This window comes from Micromys minutus (assembly GCF_963924665.1).
Source record: "Micromys minutus genome assembly, chromosome: 3".
Taxonomy (NCBI): domain Eukaryota; kingdom Metazoa; phylum Chordata; class Mammalia; order Rodentia; family Muridae; genus Micromys; species Micromys minutus.
The window spans coordinates 62,070,830-62,092,796 of record NC_137972.1 but is presented as its reverse complement, the minus strand read 5'-3'; the positions used below and the strand labels follow the sequence as shown (position 1 = coordinate 62,092,796).

The 21,967-nt window shown below is 42.3% G+C and overlaps 1 protein-coding gene across 1 annotated transcript in view; it reads right to left on the bottom strand.

The window, feature by feature from the left end:
* Nucleotides 1-1,057: 1,057 nt before the first annotated feature.
* ATP10A (ATPase phospholipid transporting 10A (putative)) overlaps nucleotides 1,058-21,967 on the bottom strand; it is a gene marked incomplete at its 3' end in the record, with an annotated part of 92,619 nt that continues 71,709 nt past the window's right edge. The window contains exons 8-14 of the mRNA XM_080914448.1: nucleotides 21,032-21,249; nucleotides 17,557-17,751; nucleotides 15,109-15,709; nucleotides 10,845-10,948; nucleotides 10,618-10,744; nucleotides 6,918-7,102; nucleotides 1,058-1,420 (exon numbers count right to left, since the gene is read on the bottom strand). Of these exons, the coding sequence (XP_080770574.1) occupies nucleotides 1,058-1,420; nucleotides 6,918-7,102; nucleotides 10,618-10,744; nucleotides 10,845-10,948; nucleotides 15,109-15,709; nucleotides 17,557-17,751; nucleotides 21,032-21,249 (1,793 nt within the window). The remainder of the gene's footprint in view (nucleotides 1,421-6,917; nucleotides 7,103-10,617; nucleotides 10,745-10,844; nucleotides 10,949-15,108; nucleotides 15,710-17,556; nucleotides 17,752-21,031; nucleotides 21,250-21,967) is intronic.

The window sequence follows — 21,967 nt, the reverse complement described above, 5'->3', positions numbered from 1 at the left end:
CTGGAGGAGATGCTACCTTCCCTCTTCCCTGGAGCCTGGGCCAGGGAAGCCATGGTGAGCACTCTGGTCATGTCTCCTAAGCATGTACCCTTTTGTCCATCTGTGCATTTTTCTTAGTGGATATTATTGATCTCTACAACTCTTGGGGTGTTCAGACTATGTCAACCAAGTGCTCACACTGAACACAGGACTCTTCCTAGTAGACAATGTACCCAAGGTGATAGAGGAAAATACTAGACTTTGTGCAAATTATACTATAAATACAAGTCTGACTAATTGGTAAAGATATCTTTATCACTGAGCCTACTAGTTCCTGGGAGTGGATCATAATTATAATGGTGTTATGATGTTACTGCCTTCCTGGCCTCACCAGAAAGTGGCTAAGCCTGTGAAGGAGAATATAGCCAATTTAGAAACAGGAAGAGATGCTCCCTAAGGGGGTACTAAGTGACCTCTACCCTGTCATTGAAGAGAAATCTAGAAGCTTCCCCATCCACGAGTACTTACAAAGAAAAATAATGTTAGATACAGTTCTTAAATGATAAAAACTGTGCTGTATTGAAACGGATATGTGTCTGTCTTTGAAGTATTAATGAGATGCTTATCTCAGAACTTCTCACCAAAATTCAGCTAAGAAGAGTCACTGGGGCTTTTGGTTGGTACAGTCTGGGTCCTTAGAACATCATAAAGCCTTGACACCAAGATGTATGTAACAACTCAAAGCCTTTGAAAAGGGCCTGCGCTAAGTCAAAATATGCTAACACAAGACATCACTGTGGCTGGGCTGTGTAGAATAGGTAGTTATCTAAAGTACTGTCTTTGAAGACTTGGTCAACACTCCAGCTTGTCTTCTTAAATTAGCAATCGCTGATTTTATAATACTACATGTGTCTGCTACCACATTTTCTGGCTGTTAGATGTATGCTTTATGTCTGTAATACTCCACTTTATCACACTGGGCATAATATTGTAAATGGAACAGATGAATAGGCTTTTCTTATTTAATAGTGATAGATGGAAGAGGATCAGAAATCTGGGTCACATTGAGAAGGAGTGGCTAAGTAAGACAGCTGCAGGGCCAGCCTAAGTACTTGCCTATGGCCAGGGTCATTGCCTTGAGCTTGCTTCTGACAAGCTTCACCACCATGCTCTTCTGCAAAGGGGTCGATCGACAGCAAAGGACGGAGCGACACTGCTTGGCAAGGAAAAGAAATTTGTCCTCCAGGCTGTTCTCAAGGGCATAGGCCAGACTTCTCCCATCAATTACAAGGCTTGGGGTGGATCTGGATTCAGAGGATGTAGAGGCTGGGTTGAAAGAGAACCCCACACTCAAGTTGCTATCAGAGTTCTGAGGGGTACTCCTGGAGTTTCTGGAATGCACATAATTGAGGCATTGGTCCAGCAGGGCTGCACATGCTTCCTGAAATTGACACACAACAAATTTCAGTAGGGTCATGTCACTGATCTTGGATATCTGCCTCAACACCCCCAGCTGAAGTCCTTCTAATTCACTTGGCTCATGGATCTTTAGACCCCTGAAAAGGAAGTGCAGCTACAGAGAATGACTTCCTGCAAAGGAGAGAAAGAACTTAGATTCCACAGGATTATACTTTATCACTATGCTGGTGTGCTGAAGTTGAAATGGAGCATGTTCACTTTCAGAGGTATGGGTGCATTACTGCTATACTTCACATGATTAGACTGAAGGTTCAACCTGTGTGCCTTTAAGTTTTCTAGGGCTTTTACCTAAATCTTCCTGCCTCATACTGAACCATCAACATTAGTACACCAGGCCATTTCAAAGCCCTTGCTGCCTGCCTATCTATCTATCTATCTATCTATCTATCTATCTATCTATCTACCTACCTATCAAACACTATATATACACTACATATATCCTATATATATTTTCTCTCCATTTTAAGAAAAGAAAAAAGAAGTCCAATTACTGTGTTTTTAAATTATCTCTGTCACCCCAAACTGAAGCTGAGTTCCAAAGGGTAAACATGGATAGTAATATTCTTTGAAGACAGGAGCCAGAGACCAAAGAGGGTGCTCATTTCCAGGAACAAACACATTGTGGAGAAGTTTGAAAAGTTCCTGTCTTCCTGCAGCCAGACAACCCACTGGCCTAGAGCCTAGTTCCATACAGCATACTGTCGACATTGAGCTGGGTCCAATCAATATTTACCAAAGATTGTTACATGCAGAAACTAATAAATCTGAAAAGAGATGGCCAGTGCCCTTAGAAAGACTTGGAGAAGAAGACAGGCCCCTGGCATAACCACTTCCAGTCATAGATGAGGAACACATAGACTTGTGACTGGAGATAGAATCCTGTGCTAGAGGAGGATGTTCTGATAACTGGGGAAGACTTAAGAAGAATGTGGATAGAAAGCCATGAGATTCCTGAACCCATTGCAAAGCACCAACATAGCTCGTTCTCTGTGAGATGAAGCAGGCTCACCTCATTCTGTTTCTAACCTGAGGCAGCTGTTGTGCCTGGGCAGGTGCACAGAGCCGCTACCCATGAACTCTGAAAGAAACAATCGCATTTGGATAGGGCAAGGAAATTATCATAATAAGGACACCAAAGGGTCGAAAATGTTTCATTTTACCATAAAAGCCTCTGACATGGTCCAAGAGACTGAGGAATCAAAAGTGGATACCAGAAAAACAGGAGCTCAGAATGAAACTCTGGGCTCTGGCTGTAGAAAGAAGAAAGAACACTCCAAAAACTCAGACAAGATTTGAGAATTCTCTGATTTTTTTTTTTGTTTACCTTTCCTGTTTTCTCCTAATCCTCATGATATGGGTTTTGCTATACTGGCAGCACACAGAGCCATCTAGGAACGAAGACCCAGAGGGAGCGGAACCTGTCTCTTCTCTCAGGTGCTGTGGTGTCAAGACAGCAGTATATTGGTTTATGTCCTACCATTACATATAGGTGGGGCTGGGGAGGAAAGTAGGTAAAATACACCCTGGTTTTCTCACCACAGGAAATTAAAGGGGAATCCTGGGAAACAAGAACGTAATGGAAAGATGGCAAAGAAAGACACTTTGGCTGGCCCTATAATGCTTCTTATGAATTCATGGGTTCCCTCTATGGTGCACACACATGAGCATAATCCTGATGGGATAGTAACACTCGAAGAATGACACTCTGATACAGTCCCTATCCCTGCTCCAAAAGATGTTCTAAGAGAAAACTATGTGCATTCAAAGATGGGCACTGGGAACAGACAAAGAGCAAATGACCCATTCAGAGTCTGAGCAGAGCTAGTCTAGATCACCTGTTTCCAGAACTCCATACTCAGAGGTATAATAAAGGGTGTGTGTATGAAGGGGTGAGAGTCATAACATAATTGACACAAGTCACATGACAAAAGATCAGTGTCACAAGAACCAGGAAATCCCAGCTCCTGTGGAAAAGCACAATGAACCAGTGTCCCTGACACTAGAATAATCTAACAAGGACATTAAAGGAGCCATCATAGAAAAGCTCCAAGCAAGCATTATCATTTTGAAAATCAGTAACAAAACAGTTTGGGTAGAAACATTGTGAGCAACACACACACACACACACACACACACACACACACACCATATAGAAATGGGGATGTAATTCTAAATAATTTATGTAGAATCTCTGCCCTCAAGGATGTAAACTGCAGCACCACACTCCTCAAGTTCGAATTCACATGGACTTATTTCCAAAGAGTTCAGTATAGAAAACAGTGGGAGAAAAATCTCCGTTCCTTGCAAAAGCGATACAAGGGGCAAATACTAGGTCATCACAAACATGTTGGCATGGCTAAACAGTGTGGTTAAATAAAGATGCCTCACATCCTTCACTCAAGATTCACAGCTGCACTGTAGTCACAAGGAAACCATCAGGTAAATCTAGCAACCAAATCAGTCTATAAAAAACTTTATCAGCCCTCTTCAAACTGCCAAGGACATGAAAGACAAAGATAGCCTTAGAAACTGTCACAGCTAGGAACATTCAAGAGAGTTTTGATGAACAGAGTTAATATGAAGTCCTAAAACAGGCTGGGAGGAGCCAGGTAAGACAATCTAATATAGCATTAGCTTTAGTTAGAACATGTGTTAATATTCGTTTGTGGGCATAAAAAATATGGTATGCTACCGTGAAATGCTAATTGGGGAGAAATTCGAAGTGATATGGGAATGCTCCCTAGGCTTTTCCAAACATTTTAGGAAATCTAAAACCATCCTATTTATGGAATTTATTTTCTACTATCTTCACTATATAGGCTTCATAGTAAAGAGGCAATGACAGAATACAGTCAGAGAGCTTAAAATACAAACACGCCATGCTCAAACTGCTTAGAACAAGAGGCAAAGAAGTAAGTTGCAACATAGCCACTCAGAAACATTGATTATTCCACAGCAAGGGTTCAATGACTGTACTGATTTCAGTTGAAACCATTTTTCTGGAAGGAAGTGGAATATGGTGAGCATGCTGAATAGAAATAATTGCCATTTCAGTCTTCAACAGGCAGGGAAGACATGGTTCCAGAAGGAAGGTGGAGTTAAACTAGTTCCTGAGAAAAGCAACAGTATTTGTTGTCAGGGGGCTTGCCCTCTTATGTCAGACTCAAGGGAAGTAGTGAGCCAAGGAAACTCAGGAGGTCCTGTCTCCTGACCCTTAAGACAAAAGAACTGAACCATTCTATTTGTCAACTGAATGGCTCTGACTTTGGAAAAGAGAGCACCTGTGTCCACACAATGGAAACTAATATAGACTATTTATTTGGCTACTGAAATCTAAAAAAGTTAAATGAACTGAAACATTATTTAATCAAGTTGGATTCAAACTAGGAATCAGTAACAAAAACCTGAAAAAACATCCTATATACTTAGAAATAAGACTGCCCCATCTGGGGATCCATCCCATATGCTGCCACCAAACCCAGTCACTATTGCTGATGTCATGAAGTGCTTGCTGACAGGAGCCTGGTATTGATGCCCCCTGAGAGGCTCTGCCAGAGCCATACTGACACAGATGAGGATGCTGGCAGCCAACCATTGAACTGAGCATAGGGGCTCTAATGGAGGAGTTAGGGGAATGAATGAAGGAGCTGAAGGGGTTTGTAACCCCATAGGAAGAACAACAATATCAACCAACCAGATCCCCCAGAGCTCCCAGGGACTAAACCACCAACCAAAGAGTACACATGGAGAGACCCATGGCTCCAGCTGAATATGTAGCAGGGGATGGCATCAAGAGGAGGAGAAGCTCTTGGTTCTATAGAAGGATCGATTCCCTAGTATGGGGGAATGTAATGCCAAGGTGTGGAGTTGGGAGTGGGTGGGTGGGACGGGGAGCTTCCTCATAGAAGAAGGGGAATGGAGAATGGGAGAGGGGGAACCAGGAAAGGAGATAACATATGAAATGTAAATACACAAAATACCCAATTAAAAAAAGAGAGAAAAAGAAATGAGACAAAATATTCTACAATAACCCACAGACTTAAAAGTAAATAGAAAATATTTATAAAGAACATCATGAGCTCTATGTACCTGCAAACATATTTCAAAATTGTTAGGTGAGCACAAATAGCACTGAGTGAAAAGGTTGCAATGTGTATCTTATGTTACAAACGAAACTGCTTAAGCATAGGAAATAAAAGCAAAGAAGTACAAGAGGAAGACGAGGAGGAGAAGGAAAACAAGAAAAGGAGGAGGAGGAGAGGGAGAAGAAGAAAGCTCAGATCATTATCAAAAAAACTTAAAACAAACCAACAGTAAAAAGAAATTAAGGCAATACAAAGCTTGTTCTTGAAGAGTTGGTAAAATTGATAGACTGGCATCAAGAGTAATCAAAGAACAGACACCAAATGGAGCTCATGGGAGAATCAGATTTTGATCAGGGAGGGGCTGGGAGTCGAGAACCCCAGCATACTTGAGGATTTAAGAAAATGAATGTGACTAGACCAGAGAAGTGGAAACTAGAGAAGTTCATGATAAATAGATCACTGCCTTGACTCTGCATTCTAGACATGTAGCACCTTATTTTAAAAAACTCCAGTGACATGAAAAAGAAGTTGAACCTTGCATTAATAAACCCAAAATGCACATTCTTTTATTAGAAAATCTTAGATCCAACTTCTTCACTGAGGAGATACCCTTTTCCAGGGGCTACCTGGTAAGTATAGTCCTCATCCTTCCTCAAGGAAGCTTTTATTTGCTACAACTTAGAGACAATTACAAAAAAACTACAGACAATCAAAATGCAGTGCTGTGAAGCCCAATACCAATGAATACATTTTAATACAGTTACTAGGCAAGGAGAACCTAAGGCTCAGGGATTATAGGGTAAACGGGGCAGAAAGGTCATAAGAACCAGAGGAACACAGAGTTCGCTGTGAGATTGTTTTTTTTTCTAGAAATATCAGAAGCTACACCCATCAACAGGGCCACCTAAACATGACCTGAACAATGACAGTGGAAGACAAGCTAATATGGATGGTAGGGAATCCCAGGAGTCCTCACCCTACAGAAAGAACTGCAGGTAGCCAAGGAATGCTGAGAGTAGAAGAAATACATATGTCACAACAATTAACTTATTTTTTAAAGTTGTAAATTTGAAAAAGAATGAAGAGGTATGTGAGAGGGTCTAGAGGGAAGAAAGGAAAGAAAGAAAAGATGTACTTACATTATAATTTCCAAATAACAAATAATTAAAGAAGAAATCCCCATCTTCCAAATGATAAGAATGTCCCAAGACTCAGAAATAGGACACATAAAGGATGCCGTGGATAAGCATTCTTCTCATGGTGGCCACCAGAAATGGATGCCTTGGTGGCTTTCTAATGTAACTCTGTCTTTGGAGCCTACAGAAAATATCCCCCCTCACCCAATAAGGTGCAGCCTCTCTGGAAGCTACCTACCTGAGAATCAGCATTCAGTGTGATGATCTCTTCACCGTGGTCCAGCAGTTTGCAGGCATATGCAATATTAATGGCCGTTTCTTGTTTGTCTCCTGTGAGTACCCAAATCTGCAGGCCAGCCTGTCGCAATTTGGCAATGGTTTCCGGCACTCCATCCTGAAGGCGGTCTTCTATTCCAGTGGCACCTGGTTAAATGTATGACATTCCCACTGAGTTCATAATCACAATTCATGATGGGGTACACATGCTATGTACCAAACATACCAAAGGCACACGCGGCAGTACCAACTACCTAAAACTTTCTTGAAGCTCACCTGCCAGATGACATTGTGTGCAAAAAGTCCCCCTGGAAGCCAGCTAAAATGATTTGCCGTTTCAGGACTATGTAAGACACTTACCATAGCTGTTGACGTAACTCAGTCAAGAATATGTAAAAGGTACAAGGGCAGTTAACAAACATAGTTAGATATAATCATAAAAAGTTCCCTGAAATCTTTCGGACTAACAAGCAGCTAACTTTACATATATAATCTGACAACTGGGACTATGGTGAGAGGAAATTACCATATGCCCAAAGAACTAAAAGAAAAGCCTTAGTAATTACTCATCTCCTATCCTCCTTTAGAAAGCTTTCAATATATAAAATCCAATGTTTGTGGTGAACCAAGTCAACCATTTGTTATCCAAATGAATGGTGTAGAAAGATCCAATAGTTTTCTTAAACATATTGTCATGAGTGCTTTTTCCACAAACATGAAGAATTTAAGAGGTAAGATCTCCTTACTGACTTCATTACGCGTGGAGACTTATGTGACAGGATGAAAAGGATGAAATCTGAAATTCTCCAGAATCCCTAACTTGTAGATCTGACACGATCTCATAGGAAAGATTACAGTCAGAACACGAGGGTCAAAAGTGTCTGAATGTGCCTTCAGGCTATGCATAATGTGTAAAGTATAAAAAAGATAAGGTCATACTCTCTTATGTATGTAAAAGAAAGCACAAACAGTCAGAACCAAAATACGATTTTCCTAAGAATTTGGGGTGAAGAAGTCTCAAGCTATAACCAGTGCCCAAGTCAGCCTCCACTCCTCTTCTGCATATGTCCCGATAAGATGGTTTCTGCATTCCTACCTCTAGAAGTGAACTGCATCGAATAATTTCCTGGGACTCAACTCTGGCCATGGCTTCTTGCCATTCCTATTTCAAGCTCCCTGTACTGGAGCACTGTTATGAACTGCATGTCTGTGTTTACAGCTGCCAACAATGCTTTGAGATTCACAGATGGAAGCCCTAACTACCAATGTGACAGTGTTAGGAGGTACGGCTTTGCTTGGGTGATTATGTTTAGATGAGGTCTTGAGAGGGAGGACATCCTGAATCCCATGATGCAGAGAAGCACGAGTTCGGTTCTGAACTCTTCCATTCACCCACCTTACAATACTAGATCTAAGGTGGCTTTTGATGAAAGGGAAAAGGACTGAGGGGTTTCAGAATATATTTAGAGTAACCACAAAGAAATCTAGGGAGAATGAGCAGAATGCTACAGTTAAGTTTTGTTTCCTTTCCAGAGAAAGCAGTTTAAGAACCCAGTATGAAGGTGACCCTTCCTGATAAAATGTTATTTGTGGGCTATTTAACATAATCACCTAAATAAAAAGACTTAGAGGAATTTAGCTTATAATATTAAAGATATAAATATCTTATTTCATCTTTCTTAGAGAAGACAGGGAGGAGTTGGGGAACTTCCTAGATGCCTTGCCCCTTGGTGAAGCTGTGTTAGTTAGTTGGCTCTTTCTCAAGCTTAGGTTCCATCACTTAAAACAAAATTTTCAGGTTATAGGAGGTTAGAAGTGGTTAATAACTGGTCTTTGAGAGCAAGAAAGATCTGGTGGATTGTTGCTTACTATTTTCATGAACTCATGCAGAAGATCAAAAGGTGTGTTGATTTCACTTTCAGTGTGAGACTGAGGTCAACTAGAGATGTTCTAATTTAGGGTATATGATCAAACACACATTAAAAAGATGGGAAATGGTGGATGTCCAATTGCCAGAGACAATTTATAGAAAGAAGAGCAGTCTGGCCATCTCAGGTGTGAGATTCATCAGAATGCCAGTGGCTGAGGTAGAGCCCAAGTCCAGGCAGCACTCAGTGCTTCATGCCATCTCCTTCATCCACCCTGTGGCAGCCTTCCCATACCGGAATCATTCTCCACAGATAATTAAACGTGGATGAAAAGACTGAGTAACTGGTTCAAGCATTCATGACTATTAAGTGGCAGGACCTAGAGTGGATAACCAAGCCAAGACTCCAAACAGAGAAGAGATATAAGGTAGGGAAGGAGCTCACAGTCATCCTATCATGGCTCAAGAAAGGGAATAGCTTCTATCTGCTTTGCAAACTTCACTCTATCTGGGAAGATAGATACCACTTCATCAATCACCCACCTCAGCCATGGAGGGAAGGCGCTTTGGAGCAAAAAGGTTGAGCAGGTGGTCCAGAAGCACCAGCAGGGAACCCTCTCTCTTATCACACTAGCCATCAATAAAGAACATTCCAGAACATCTCGTTCTACATTTTTTATGGTGGTTAATTTTTTTTAAAAGACCAGGCCCCTCTATGTAGGGCAGGCCAATGTCAAATTCATATCCTACAGACTGTACCTTCTCATCCAGGACTTACAGGCATGTCCCACATTAACTGCCTGTTGTTTGCTTTCTGAAGACATCAGTCTCACAATGAAAGCAATCCTAATTCAGTAATCAAACCAGTGGCATAAAATAGGCAGACATACTTTTGAGGGCCTTTATTTAATTTACCAGTGATAATATTCACTATGTCTCTGGGTTCCGAGCCCTGAAGCTTTCTGAGTAGGCTATGGTCTGTCAGACAAAGTATGTGGTGGTATTTTGTCTAGAGCACATCATGCTATTAAATATTAACAGTAACTATTGTAAGATATGTGTATATATAGAAATATAGATTCCTTTGCCCAGAAAATGAGGACAGTGGAATGCATCCTTTGTTAGATAAGAAAAGATAAATTCTCTGGAATTGTATGCAAGCCCAGTGGAGCCTGAGTAACATTTTCCAAAAGGTGTACATTATTGTCAGCTAGTACCAGTGTGAACACACATCACATATATAACTGTGGAACACAGCTGAACTTATTCATTATTTTAATATAAAACATTAAACCACTGAAAATTTAAATGTTAAAATGGGTAACAAAGTGATAAATACCTTATTGTCTTCCTAATAATTAATCAGAGTTTATTTGGATTAAATAGGGGCAAAGGAGGAAATAAGAGCCATTTTCTTTTCACCCCAAATTAATCTGAAATATTTATGAGATGCAAAACTTAGCATTTCCATGAATGTTCCCATAGTTACCAGGGGACTGAAATCTTTCCAACTATCTACTGTCAAAAGGCTTGTTCCTTGTAGCCATTTTTGTTGGAAAGTGAAGCATAAAGGCATCAAGGAGACAGCAAAGCTAGAGTGCCCCGCACATGTGTGGCCCATGAAAAGAGCCTGCAGAATATGTTCCTGCCAACCTGGGAACACTCTAGCTTCAGGCCAAGTGGTTCCTCAGACATGGCCAGACAGTTGAGAACAAGAAGAGCAGCCACACCAGTCACTGGCAAACCCATCCAACCAGCACTGCTCAATAGAGCAGGCACCTGGAAAGCTAATTACCCAGTAGGTGCAAGTTTGTCTCCAGGCGAACAGCAGACTGGAAGAGGAGCTCCTCACGGCTATCCACAGAGGCCTCAGCTTCTATGTGGCTCTGCAACCAGCAGGCATACTCTTCTTTGCTCAGAACCTATGGAGACACACTGTTGAATGCTACACTGGGTTCTGTGAATGGGAGGCTAGGGGAGAAGTTGTCAGTTGCTACCCTCATGAAGGTGCCCCACACTCACCCTCTTGGCAATGCACAGGGTGCGCAGGCCTTCTAATGCATAAAGGTTGAGGTAATTCTGCGTTTTACTCCGGATCTTTTTCTGATGCCTTCCTCTGGTGTCATCTAGGTCAGAGTACAAGCAGAATCAGTAATTGTACCCCACCCGAGTGCCCCCATGAAGGTGTTCCTGGTGCCTGTCACATTCATTACAAATGGTGTGCAAATTTCATAGAGCTCAAAGTCAGACAGCTGCTACTTTAATAACGGAATCTCATGAAAACACAAGTTTAGGGTTGCTTATAAAATCATTTGAGAAGCACAGGAGAACAAAATTTTATCCAAAGTGGCTTTACATGTTTTGTAAATTCTACTAAATAGAGGTGTATACTAACTTACTTATGAAAAGAATTTCAGACAAAATCTCATTTCTCTCCACACAACATTCCCCACTGGTGAGAAGAAAGGTGTCCAAGTGTTGTATATGTCATACTTTGACTAAACACACACACACACACACACACACACACACACACACACACACACACACACATCCTGAATCTAAAATTTAGGTAGAGCTGAATAGTCTATAGATTGTATTTTTAACCTCTGGCAATTCTGAACCATGAGACCTCTGGACCCAGGAAGCCTTGTCTACTATTCAATTTCATGTCAAGACAAGCTGGACCTGGCCAGCATTTCAAGAGGATGACAAAGGATGCAAGGGGTTGACAACTGGGACAAACAAACAAACAAAAAAAAAAATCTCATTCTCATGTATGAAGCAGAACATAAACAAATAGTACACTTATGGCATGAAAATTTCTTGGCAGGCAGGTTCCTTAATGGTGGCCTCTTATAGTCAGTAATGATCATTAAGTGTTGTCCTGAACTATTTAACTTTAATATTGAAATTTACTGAATGACAAGTTCAAAAATATCCTCAGTTTGACTGCCTTATAGTGTTTTCTCATCAGTCTTGAATGCTTCCTGATGCCCTGGTCACTGCGGTACTTTGAAATTAAAATGCAAACCAAGCTCTTCATTGGTCTCTGGAGAGGAGGGGGTGGATGGCTCAGGAGAAGAGGCAAGTAGGGCAGTGATTCTGATCAACAGCAGTTATTGAAAAATGCAGAACAAGTCCTTGAATTAAAGTAGGCTCTTAGATGGAGAAAGGCCATAGGCATCCATGCCGAGGGTGGGTGGAAACCGAGGTATAGGAGAACAATCAGCACGGGGTCTGGTATGAGGAGCACCTGCACTGCTCCACAAAAGCTGTTCACTGGTCTGCACTCAGCTCAGACACAAGGACACAAGACTCTAGCACTTTTGGATAACCCTTTTTCTAAATGATCAGGAAGCTTCCTATATGAGATTCCTATAGCACCAAGGCCTGGCAGTCTGTGGAAAAACATGGTGCTGGAGCTTGATGGACCTGTTTCTATGCTGGGATTGATCTGTGATCTGGTGGAGGATTCAGGAGGTTGGAAAAAACGCAAGCTCCACATGAGTATCACTTAAGAACGTTCTATGCATCACCCATTAGTCTACTCTTATCTTGGACTGGAGTCACGGTCTGCTGACTCAGGCTAAAGTTATAATATTCTCAAGGCATGTGATGTCATAGTCATGCAAAAGCCCCCCCCCCCAATATTCTACAGCAATCCATGTGGCTTTTACCTACCTACTAATAAGAGGAAATTCTGTATCTGGTGTCAGTGCCTAGATAATGGAAGGCCAGTACACTCAGAAGTGGAATAAAGGCAGCCAGTACCTTCATTGCTAGTGAAGGAATCTATGCAGAAGGATGCTGAGACTGAATCAGGACTGAGAGAGCAACAACTGGCCAGACACTGGGAGGCTGCTGCTGCTGCTCACAACCTGTGAGGCTCCCAAAGGGGAATCCAGTTTCTCTCCCTGATATCAAGGTATATTTTTATAGAGGGCTAAGTGGTATTTCTTTATACTTTGGAAATTATATTTTTCCAACAAAGGGAAAGGTGATTCTTTGATTGTGTGTGTGTATGTGTGTGTGTGTGAGAGAGAGAGAGAGAGAGAGAGAGAGAGAGAGAGAGAGAGAGAGAGAGAGAGAGAGAGAATAAAAAGCTGGGCAGAGGGCTACCGTGAACATGAACTCTGTCTTTGCTTTCTCGCAGAAAGAAAGGCAGAGCAGACTGAACTTACATCTTAAAGTCTATCTAAAGTGATGACTGCACCAAATGACAGGTAAGGAAATCTTGAGGAGAGGAGACAAAAGAGTAAGAGTCCATGTCAAACCAGGAATTGGGCCAGTGTGTACAGGGCTTGCTGCGAGGCAGGCACTGACACACAGAAAGTGAATGACTCACTTAGCATTTAAGAGCCAGGAAGTCCAGATCTTGTATTTGAACAGAGGTTTGTGAAGACTTGGGTGGGATGGTACTTTGTACCTAATACCATGTTACCTCCCACCATGGCAGGCAAGAAAAAGACCTGGCTATGCTGATAATGCCATGTAGCCCCTTCTGACCTATCACATTCACTTCCAGTAAAGTGCTGTGAGCTCTTTGAAGAAAGTGTGTGACTTATATCCATCTAACAGACATGGGGACGCTCCGACTAGCATCATTTGTATATAAGTGGGGTGGCCTGTTGCTTACTGGCTATCTGTAACAAGTCTGTTCTTCTCCACACCTGTCTCATCTTCTCAGACGAAAAGCTAAACAACGTATGGACATGGTCATGTGTGCAAGGGGGTGAGTTCACAGTAATCTCAGTGTTACGCTACAGGGGCTCTTTCTGCTCTTTACAGTTTCATTCTCAACATGTCCAGTATCCTTATACATCCTTCCTATCCAAAGCAAATGCAACATTTCTCCGAGGAAGGTGGAAATCCATACAAACAAATGATTTTCATTTACCTACTTGCCCTGTGGCACTTGAGAAGGTAAAACAGAACTGTTGTCACCTAGGTTTCCCAGTATGTAAGGCACTTGAGTTCTGATCTTATCTGCAGCTAACTGCAGGCGGCAGGCTCCTGCCAGAGGCCTACCATAGGGAGCAGATAGGAATACGGCACACTGAGGGGAATGGGCTGCAAGGCTCCCCAAAGAAGAGTGTGGGCTCCCCAACCTTTACCTTAAAGCTGGTTCTGTTTATGTTTTGTAAAGGGTAAATATTTTCTTCCTTTGCAGATGCTGCACAAGAGCAAAGCCTTAGGTACATTTAGCAGCTGCCATCTCTGGTACTCTGTTATGTTCCCTCCTCAGCCATTAATGAGTGTCCTGACAGTGCCCTAGATAACGCTCCTTCCCCGGTGGCATATTAGGAGAAAATGATGCATAAGATGGGAAGCACTCCATACTATTACATTTATTTAAATGACATCTGTTTATGAGATGCCCTAGCACTGGTTGGTTTCAAAATGTCTTTTTCACTACAAAACCTATGGAGTCAACTAACCTGGGCCCTTGGGGGCTCACAGAGACTGCAACACTAGCCAAAGAGCATGCAGGGGCTATAGCTAGGTCCCCTACACATTTGTAGCATATGTGCACCTTTGTTTTTATGTGGGTCCCCTAACAATTGGAATATGGTTGTCTTTGACACTGTTGCTTGCCTCTGGATCTCCTTCCCCCAGTTGGGCTGCCCCATCTGTTCTCAGTGGAAGAGGATGTACTTCCTGCTATAACTTGATATCCTAGGGCTGGTGCTACCCCAGAGGGCTTCCCCTTCTTAAGGGAGAAGAGAAAGAAGTAGTGAGAGGAGGGGCTGTGATGGTGGGATAGGAGGAGAGGAGGAAGACTGGAACTGGGATGTAAAGTGAATGAATAAATTAATGGATGAAAAAAAAATGTCCTTTAGAAGTGAAACAGCAGTGAAGCAGGTCCTCCATAGCCTGTGTATTATAGGTTTGGTCCCACTATTTTGGAGCAGGGTAGTGGAAGGTTGGTGGAAGTTCATTGGATCATCACACATATGCTTTCAAAGGGGTAAATAGTACCTGGACGGCACCCCTTCCAATCTACAGCAGAAAGGAAACTTGCAGAACTTTAGATCTAAAGGCTCCCCAGTCTTCATTGCTTATAATTTAAGTGGGAAGCTTTGCAAGAATTCTCCAACTGCACTATGCTTACAGGGCAGAAGAAGGTGAGGTCAAGGTGTAAAACACTAAAAACACTGGGACTCTCTCAAAGGGTCTGTGCTACAGGTGGGATCAATGAAAATCCCTTTACTTAGCTGCGTAGAATTTCTCAAAATGCCCTGCCTGGCTCTAGGGTGCCACATACAAAGAGGAGGCTAGTTACCTGAGGAGCAGGGAAGCAGAAGGTCCATAACCACTGAATCAGCCCCCTTGGTGTACACATTGATCTCATCAGTTAGTGGGTGGCGGATCACCACTGACATCCTCTTGCGGATAGAGTCGAAGCCAAGTGTGTGCAGCAGCTCGAAGGTGAGCCTGCCTAGGTGGGGCAACTCTACGGACACCTGGTCATGAAGCCGGTCCACCAGTGTACAGTTATAGGCTCTGGCTGCATACACCAGCGCAGCCTCATCTGGGCTCTCAGCCTCATATCGAAGCTCATCCTCCCGCTGCTCCCTTTGTTCGCTTGAACACTTCTGCTCAAGAGAGCACTCTGAGGTCCAGCTTTCTGACTGGCTTGGTGGGCTGGCATAGCCATTGCTGGCAATGACCGATGATGTTTGATCTAGCCTCTCCTCCAGCCTGAGAATCATGCTGTCTTGAGACAGGCTGGGCAGAAGAGTTGTTCCGGATTTTTGGCTGGATTTGTTGGTACTCAGGTTGCCAATACTGCTGCAGCTAGAAGCCAAGCGGCTGGGCGTGAACCTTCGAAGGAAATCTTCTATGGTCTTCACTGGGGACTTCAGCTCAAACCTCACTCTTACCTGAAAGGGAAGCAGGTCAAAGGTAGATGAGAAAAATCCCACAAATCCCTACTCTTCGTAACTGCCTCAGAGGAGCAAGTGGTTCACAGACGTTCAGCACAAAACTGGGCCTGTTTCCTCCACCTACACCCCAATTTAAAAAGCCACTGAAGGCCTAGAATAGTGGATCAAAGCAGCAATCTAAGTACTCAGGAGACTGAGGCAGAAGGATCAAAAAGTCCAATCCAGTTCTGGCTACTTAAAGGACTAGTTTATATATTCTTTTGAGTTCTGTCAGTGAAAATGTTTATGTACCAGTCACATGTCAAAACCCAAAGAAATCTTTCTCAGCAATTTAATAAATAGGGTGATTTGTGATCCAAATCACTAAAAAAAGTTTTTAACAAACATACTAAGCCTACCTTCTGTCATGGTACCATATGTCCTTGCCCACCAGAATGACTAAATATTCTATATGTCTGAATAGGGAAAGGTATCCTTCTGTAGTACCTGATGCCTCTGATGCTCCTGAAGGTGATATTTACCTAGATTCAGGAACAGAGATGCATTCGGAAACATACTCATTTGGCAGTACAAGGGTGGGTGAGTAAACATTGTGTTCCCTCTATAGAACAGCACGAGTAACCTTTAAAACACACTGTATGCTAGGCAGAGGGTAACTTAGGAAATGCTCAGTGCTCCAGGGATATTACATGCTTTGTGAGAAAAGTTCTCACAGCCAGTTAAGGGATTCCAAAGCAGCTTGCTGCACAGTAGGAATATGCTTCTCCTTCGAGCTGCCTATACACATCTGAGTGAATGTTTTAGAATCTTTCAGGTCTCTTAGGGCCTTGCTAAGTTGAAGTAGTAAGAATTAGTAGCACAGCTAAGTGGCGAATGTTTTCTGATACCCTGCCATAGTAGAGAGTATTGGTCCTCCTTGCTCACACCGCATAACCTACCAGAGGTTCTATTAGTGGAGGCTGAGCCAGGAGGCAGGAAGGGGCAGGTTGAGGGCATACATTCAGCCTGGGACACCATTTTCATGCACTACTAACTTGATATGGACAACCGGGCTCAAAGACATCCATTATGCAGTCTGGTCCATGAGCACAATTCTGTGAGGAACACTTGGGCTACACAGGAGCCCTTTTCACAGGAGCCATTCCTCTCTCCAAAAAAAATCTTAACGGTACACCAAAGCAAACTCAACTTTGGTAGTGCTATTTAAAAAATTCTAAAATAACCTCTGACTTAATCCTTCTCATTTACTGAGAGGATGATGATACATGCATTAACTACCATCACCTCATATCTTCTGTATACCAAAACTTGACTCACCACAGCTCTATGGCCCAGATGATACAGCAGATAGAATAAGCTCTCTAAAATGCTTCCAGTCAGAACTGAGGCTTGCACATCTCCCAGAATCTGTTTCCCAGTCTATCTTTATCATCTCTCTTGTATGATGGTGGAAGCCTAACGCTCTTGATAAAATCAGTTTGGGTTGCCATCCTTCCACCTGTGCCCAAGGACACAAGGCCCACGTAGTCCCAGGGTACATGTAGTTTCCTTGAGGTCATGTGTTAACCTTGAAGTCAAGTTTTCACTGGCCTCTATGTGAACCCCCCTCTATCATGGACTCAAGAGGTATCTAAACAACCTGTCCTCCAATCTACTGTAGCTTGATGCCCTCTTTCCTCCATATAAAACACCCCCATTGCATCCCCTTATGCCTGAGGCACTACTCACGAGCAGCTTCCTGCAGGAAAGTGAAGCATGCTCACTACCTCCATCCAAGTGTCCCAGTGTAGGTCTCAGGGAGTGTCAAGGGCACTTTGGAGTCTCATAGGGATTGCAGAACTTGCCTTTTGTCGTGGCTGGTCTGGAGAGGTGACAACGACTGTATTGCAGATGGTGAGTGCGATGAAGAAATCAAAAATATCAGACAGTTCGGGTGAAAGCTGGGCCAGCGGTTGTTCCTGGTGCCTTGCAATGGAGAGGCATCGGTCACACTCACTGACCTTCTCCAACAGCATGGGGTCAGGTGTAATGTCTGTTTCCTGGGAAGAAAATAGAGCTGCATGATATGTTTGATTCATTAAGGTGCCAAGTGGTGTGGTCCCTAACTATTTAAGTAGACTTGAATTTATTGAAAGGTATGACTAGAATTCAATCCCACCACAGATACAACATTTTATAATTCTACATTATATGAAACTTCAATTGTTTAAAATACTTACATATTTAAGTGAATGCATATATTGCCATTATTCGTCAATATACTTCTTAAAGAGATAAAACAGATGTATACTACCAGTATACAAAAATTCAACAGATCTAGATCTTAAGAGACCACAAAATATCTACTTTTTGAAAGCCATGTTACACATTTTTTTGAGATCTCATCTCTCTACATTAGATAATTAAAAGTTTACATACTCAAAATATTTTATATGAAAATCGGCAGTTTTATGTCAAAGCTTGTCATTGAAATGTTCCCATGGCTTAAAATTACATTTTCAAAACATCCCACAAGGGGACTAATACACTATGATCATTAGCTATACTGTCTCACTAGATATTTAATTTTTATTTAAACAGTTGTGACTTTTTTTTACTTATTTTTTAATTATTATATTTATTTACATTTCAAATGTTGTTCCCCTTGACAGTCTCCCCTCCACAACCTTTCCCCCTCCCCTTTGTCTCTAAGAGAGTGCTCACCCATCCACCTACCCACTCCCTCCTCAGCCCTGTAGCATCGCCTTTGCTAGCGCAACAAGACTCCATAGGACCAAGCGCCTCCCCTTCCCTTGATGCCAGATCAGGCAGTCCTCTGTTACATATATAACAGGAGCTATGGACCAACTCATATCTACTCTTTGTTTGATACTTTAGTTCCTGGGAGCTCTGAGGGGTCCAGTGGGTTGATATTGTGGTTCTTCCTATGGTGTTGGAATCCCCTTCAGCTCCTTCAGCCCTTCCCCTAATTCTTCTATTGGGGTCTCTAACCTCCATACAATGGTTAGCTGTATCTACATTTGTCTTAGGTACTTGCTGAAGCTACCAGAAGACAGCTACGAGGCTCCTGTCTGTAAGCACTTCTTGGCATCAGCAATAGTGTTGGGGTTTGGTGTCTGCAAATGGAATAGGTCCCAAGGTAGGGGGCAGTGTCTATGGATGGCTTTTCCTTCAGGCTCTGCTCCATGTTTTTGTTCTTGCATTTCTTTTAGATAGGAGAGAGTCTGAGTTAAAAATTTTGAGAGGAGTGGATGGCCCCATCCCTCAACTGGGGGCCATGTCTATCTACTAGAGGTAGCCTCTTCAGGTTCTATCTCCCCACTGTTGGATATTTTGGCTAAAGTCATCCCCATTGTGTCCTGAGAGCCTCTTGCAGGCCTTGAGTCTGGGACTTTGTTATAGTTCCCTGCACCCCCTTACTCCCCAGCCCCCCAGCTCCCACTGCTTTGCATTTCTATTCATTCTCCTGGCTCAAAAGACTTCTCTCCTGCCTCTTCCCACACCTAATCCTGCTTCCCCTTTTCTCTTCCCATCCCCTCTCTTACCCAGGTTCCTCCCTCCCTCTGCCTCATATGATTAGTTTATTCCCCCTTCTAAGTAGGACTGAAGCCTCCACAATTTGGCTTTCCTTCTTGTTAAGCTTCATATAGTCTGTGAATTGAATCATGGGTATTTTAAACTTTTGAGCTAATATCCACTTATCAGTGAGTACACATCATGTATGTCCTTTTAGTCTGGGTTACCTCACTCAGGATGATATTTTCTAGCTCTATCTATTTGCCTGCAAAATCCTTGAAGTTATCATTCTTAATAGCTAAGTAGTATTTCAGTGTGTAAAAGTACCACATTTTCTATATCCAGTCTTCCATTGAGAGACATCTGGGTTAGGTCCACCTTCTGGCTATTATAAATAAGGCTGCTATAAACATAGTGGAGCACGTGTCCTTGCTATATGTTGGAGCATATTTTGGGTATATGCCCAATAGTGGTATAGCTGAGTCTTCAGGTAGAACTATTTCCAATTTTCTGAGGAGCCACCAGACTGATTTCCAGAATGGCTGTACTAGCTTGCCAATCCACCAGCAATGGCAGAGCGTTCCTCTTTCTGCATATGCTTGTCAGCATCTTCAGTTGCCTGAGTTTTTGATCTTAGCCATTCTGATTGGTGTAAGGTGGAATCTCAGGGTTGCTTTGATTTTCCTTTCTCTGATGAATAAGAATGCTGAATATTTATTTAGGTGTTTCTTGGCTAATTGATATTTCTCAGTTAAGAATTCTTTGCTTAGCTCTGAACTCCATTTTTTAATTGTGTTATTTGGTTATCTGGAGTCTAACTTCTCGAATTCTTTGTATATTTTGGATAATAGACCTCCATTGGATGTAGGGTTCCAATCTATAGATAGCCATTTTGTCCTATTGACAGTGTTCTTTGCCTTACAGAGGGTTTTCAGTTTCATTCGGTCCCATTCATCAATTATTGATCTTTCTCACTAGATATTTAACCTTCCTCATTCTGCCGGTATAAATAATATATCAGTAAACTTCTGCTATAGTACTTGTTGACTGAGTAACTGAATTGCTGGATTAGAAAATTTGAATGCTTCCTGTAGTCTTGATATACATTGCAGAATGCTGGAAGGGAAATAGTTTCCTCTTGCATCACACAGCCTTCCTTCCCGCATGACAGATGTGAACCCAAGATTAGCATCCACAATTTTAGATACCTGTATTTAAATGGTAGCTTCTGCATAGGTCTAGAATGTCTTAAAAGAATGAGGCCATTCAAAGTGATCATTACTAATTTCACCTCTGTTCTTAAAACATAATAAAAGGACCCTTTCAGAACCTGTTACTCACTTCGAGAAAGTCCCCTGCCTAATGACAGCAGTCCATAATCACATGGACCACAGAGAAGACAAGAAAGGAACAGTTTTATTTGCTGTGTGCTCATCTAATTAAAACTTTATGGGGCAGGTAATTGGCTCTGCCTTCTCACATGTCATCTTGTTTTGTCGTTTTCTTCATTTCATTTGGCTAAGCTTCCTTCCCTTTGTCATCCTCTTTAGATGGCTCACTTAGCACCCACACAGCATCAGATACTGATATGATCAAAGAGGCTGAATAAGTGTTTCCGGAAGCAGAAAATGGTATAGAGGGGTGTTGCTAGAAAGGGTCTGTTCATAAAGCGCAGCCAGACCTGAGTGGATTTGTGTGATTAAAAAGAGATAATTTTGATTATCAGAGACAATGGAAAATAGAAAGAAAGCAGAGTGACAGGCCCCCATCCCTCTAGGAGGGCCACAAACTGCCTGCACTCACCATGGGGCTGCTGAAGGCAGTGTGCTTAGACAGCATGCTGGCTCTCTTGGCCTCTGCCCGACTGCTTGTGCGCCGGTGGGACTTGATACTTTGGGTCTTATGAGGCATCCAGATGCTCTGATGGCTCCCAGTGCTGCCACGGTGGGATATTGTGCCACTCTTGGACATCACTTCCTCCTCTTCTGAGTCTATCTCTTGATACCTGGCCAGTCGCTGGGCTATAGAGATGGACAAAATGTTAGAAATCAATGGGGGCAGACTGAATTTATTCAGCATGGTGTAGGTCCTATGAGCCTGTGTCCCAGAGGTACCCAATCCCACTCTCCAATGGTAAGGCTATATTTAGTGTCTAAAGAGGATTTAAAATGTTCCTACAACATCCTTACTTATATTCTCCATGAATGGAGTTGAGTGAATAGTGAGAGATCTGTCTACGTGCACCACTAGAATGTGAAGTGTTGTAGACCAGTAAAGTTCACTTCCTTGAGTTTGCATAACCCAATTTTATATAGCCAGTTCTGAGCCCAGCCAGTGAAGCTCTATCCAAGATCTTGACTAAGGTTCTGAGCCTTTAGCCTTGGGAATTCACTTGCCACTGACATCCCAACATTCACATAAGTGCCTAAAACATGGCATGAAGAGGAGCTAATGTTACTGTTTTTTTTTTTTTTTTTTTTTTTTTTTTGCTAGTTGCTTTGAACAAGTCTTACCAGGAATGTCAGTTTAGGATGGCTCTCTGAGACATGGGTAAACAATAAGCAACCTTATCAGAATGACTTCTTCTAACCAGGTATTTAATCAGAAGTTCAAGTGTAGGCATAGTACTTGGTCAAATCATTAGGGCAACCTAATATCAGGGCACTTCTGAGAGATGCCCAGAGAAGAGGATGCCCATGTATTAATCAACCATGTGAAAAATTCTTTTCTATTTATCAC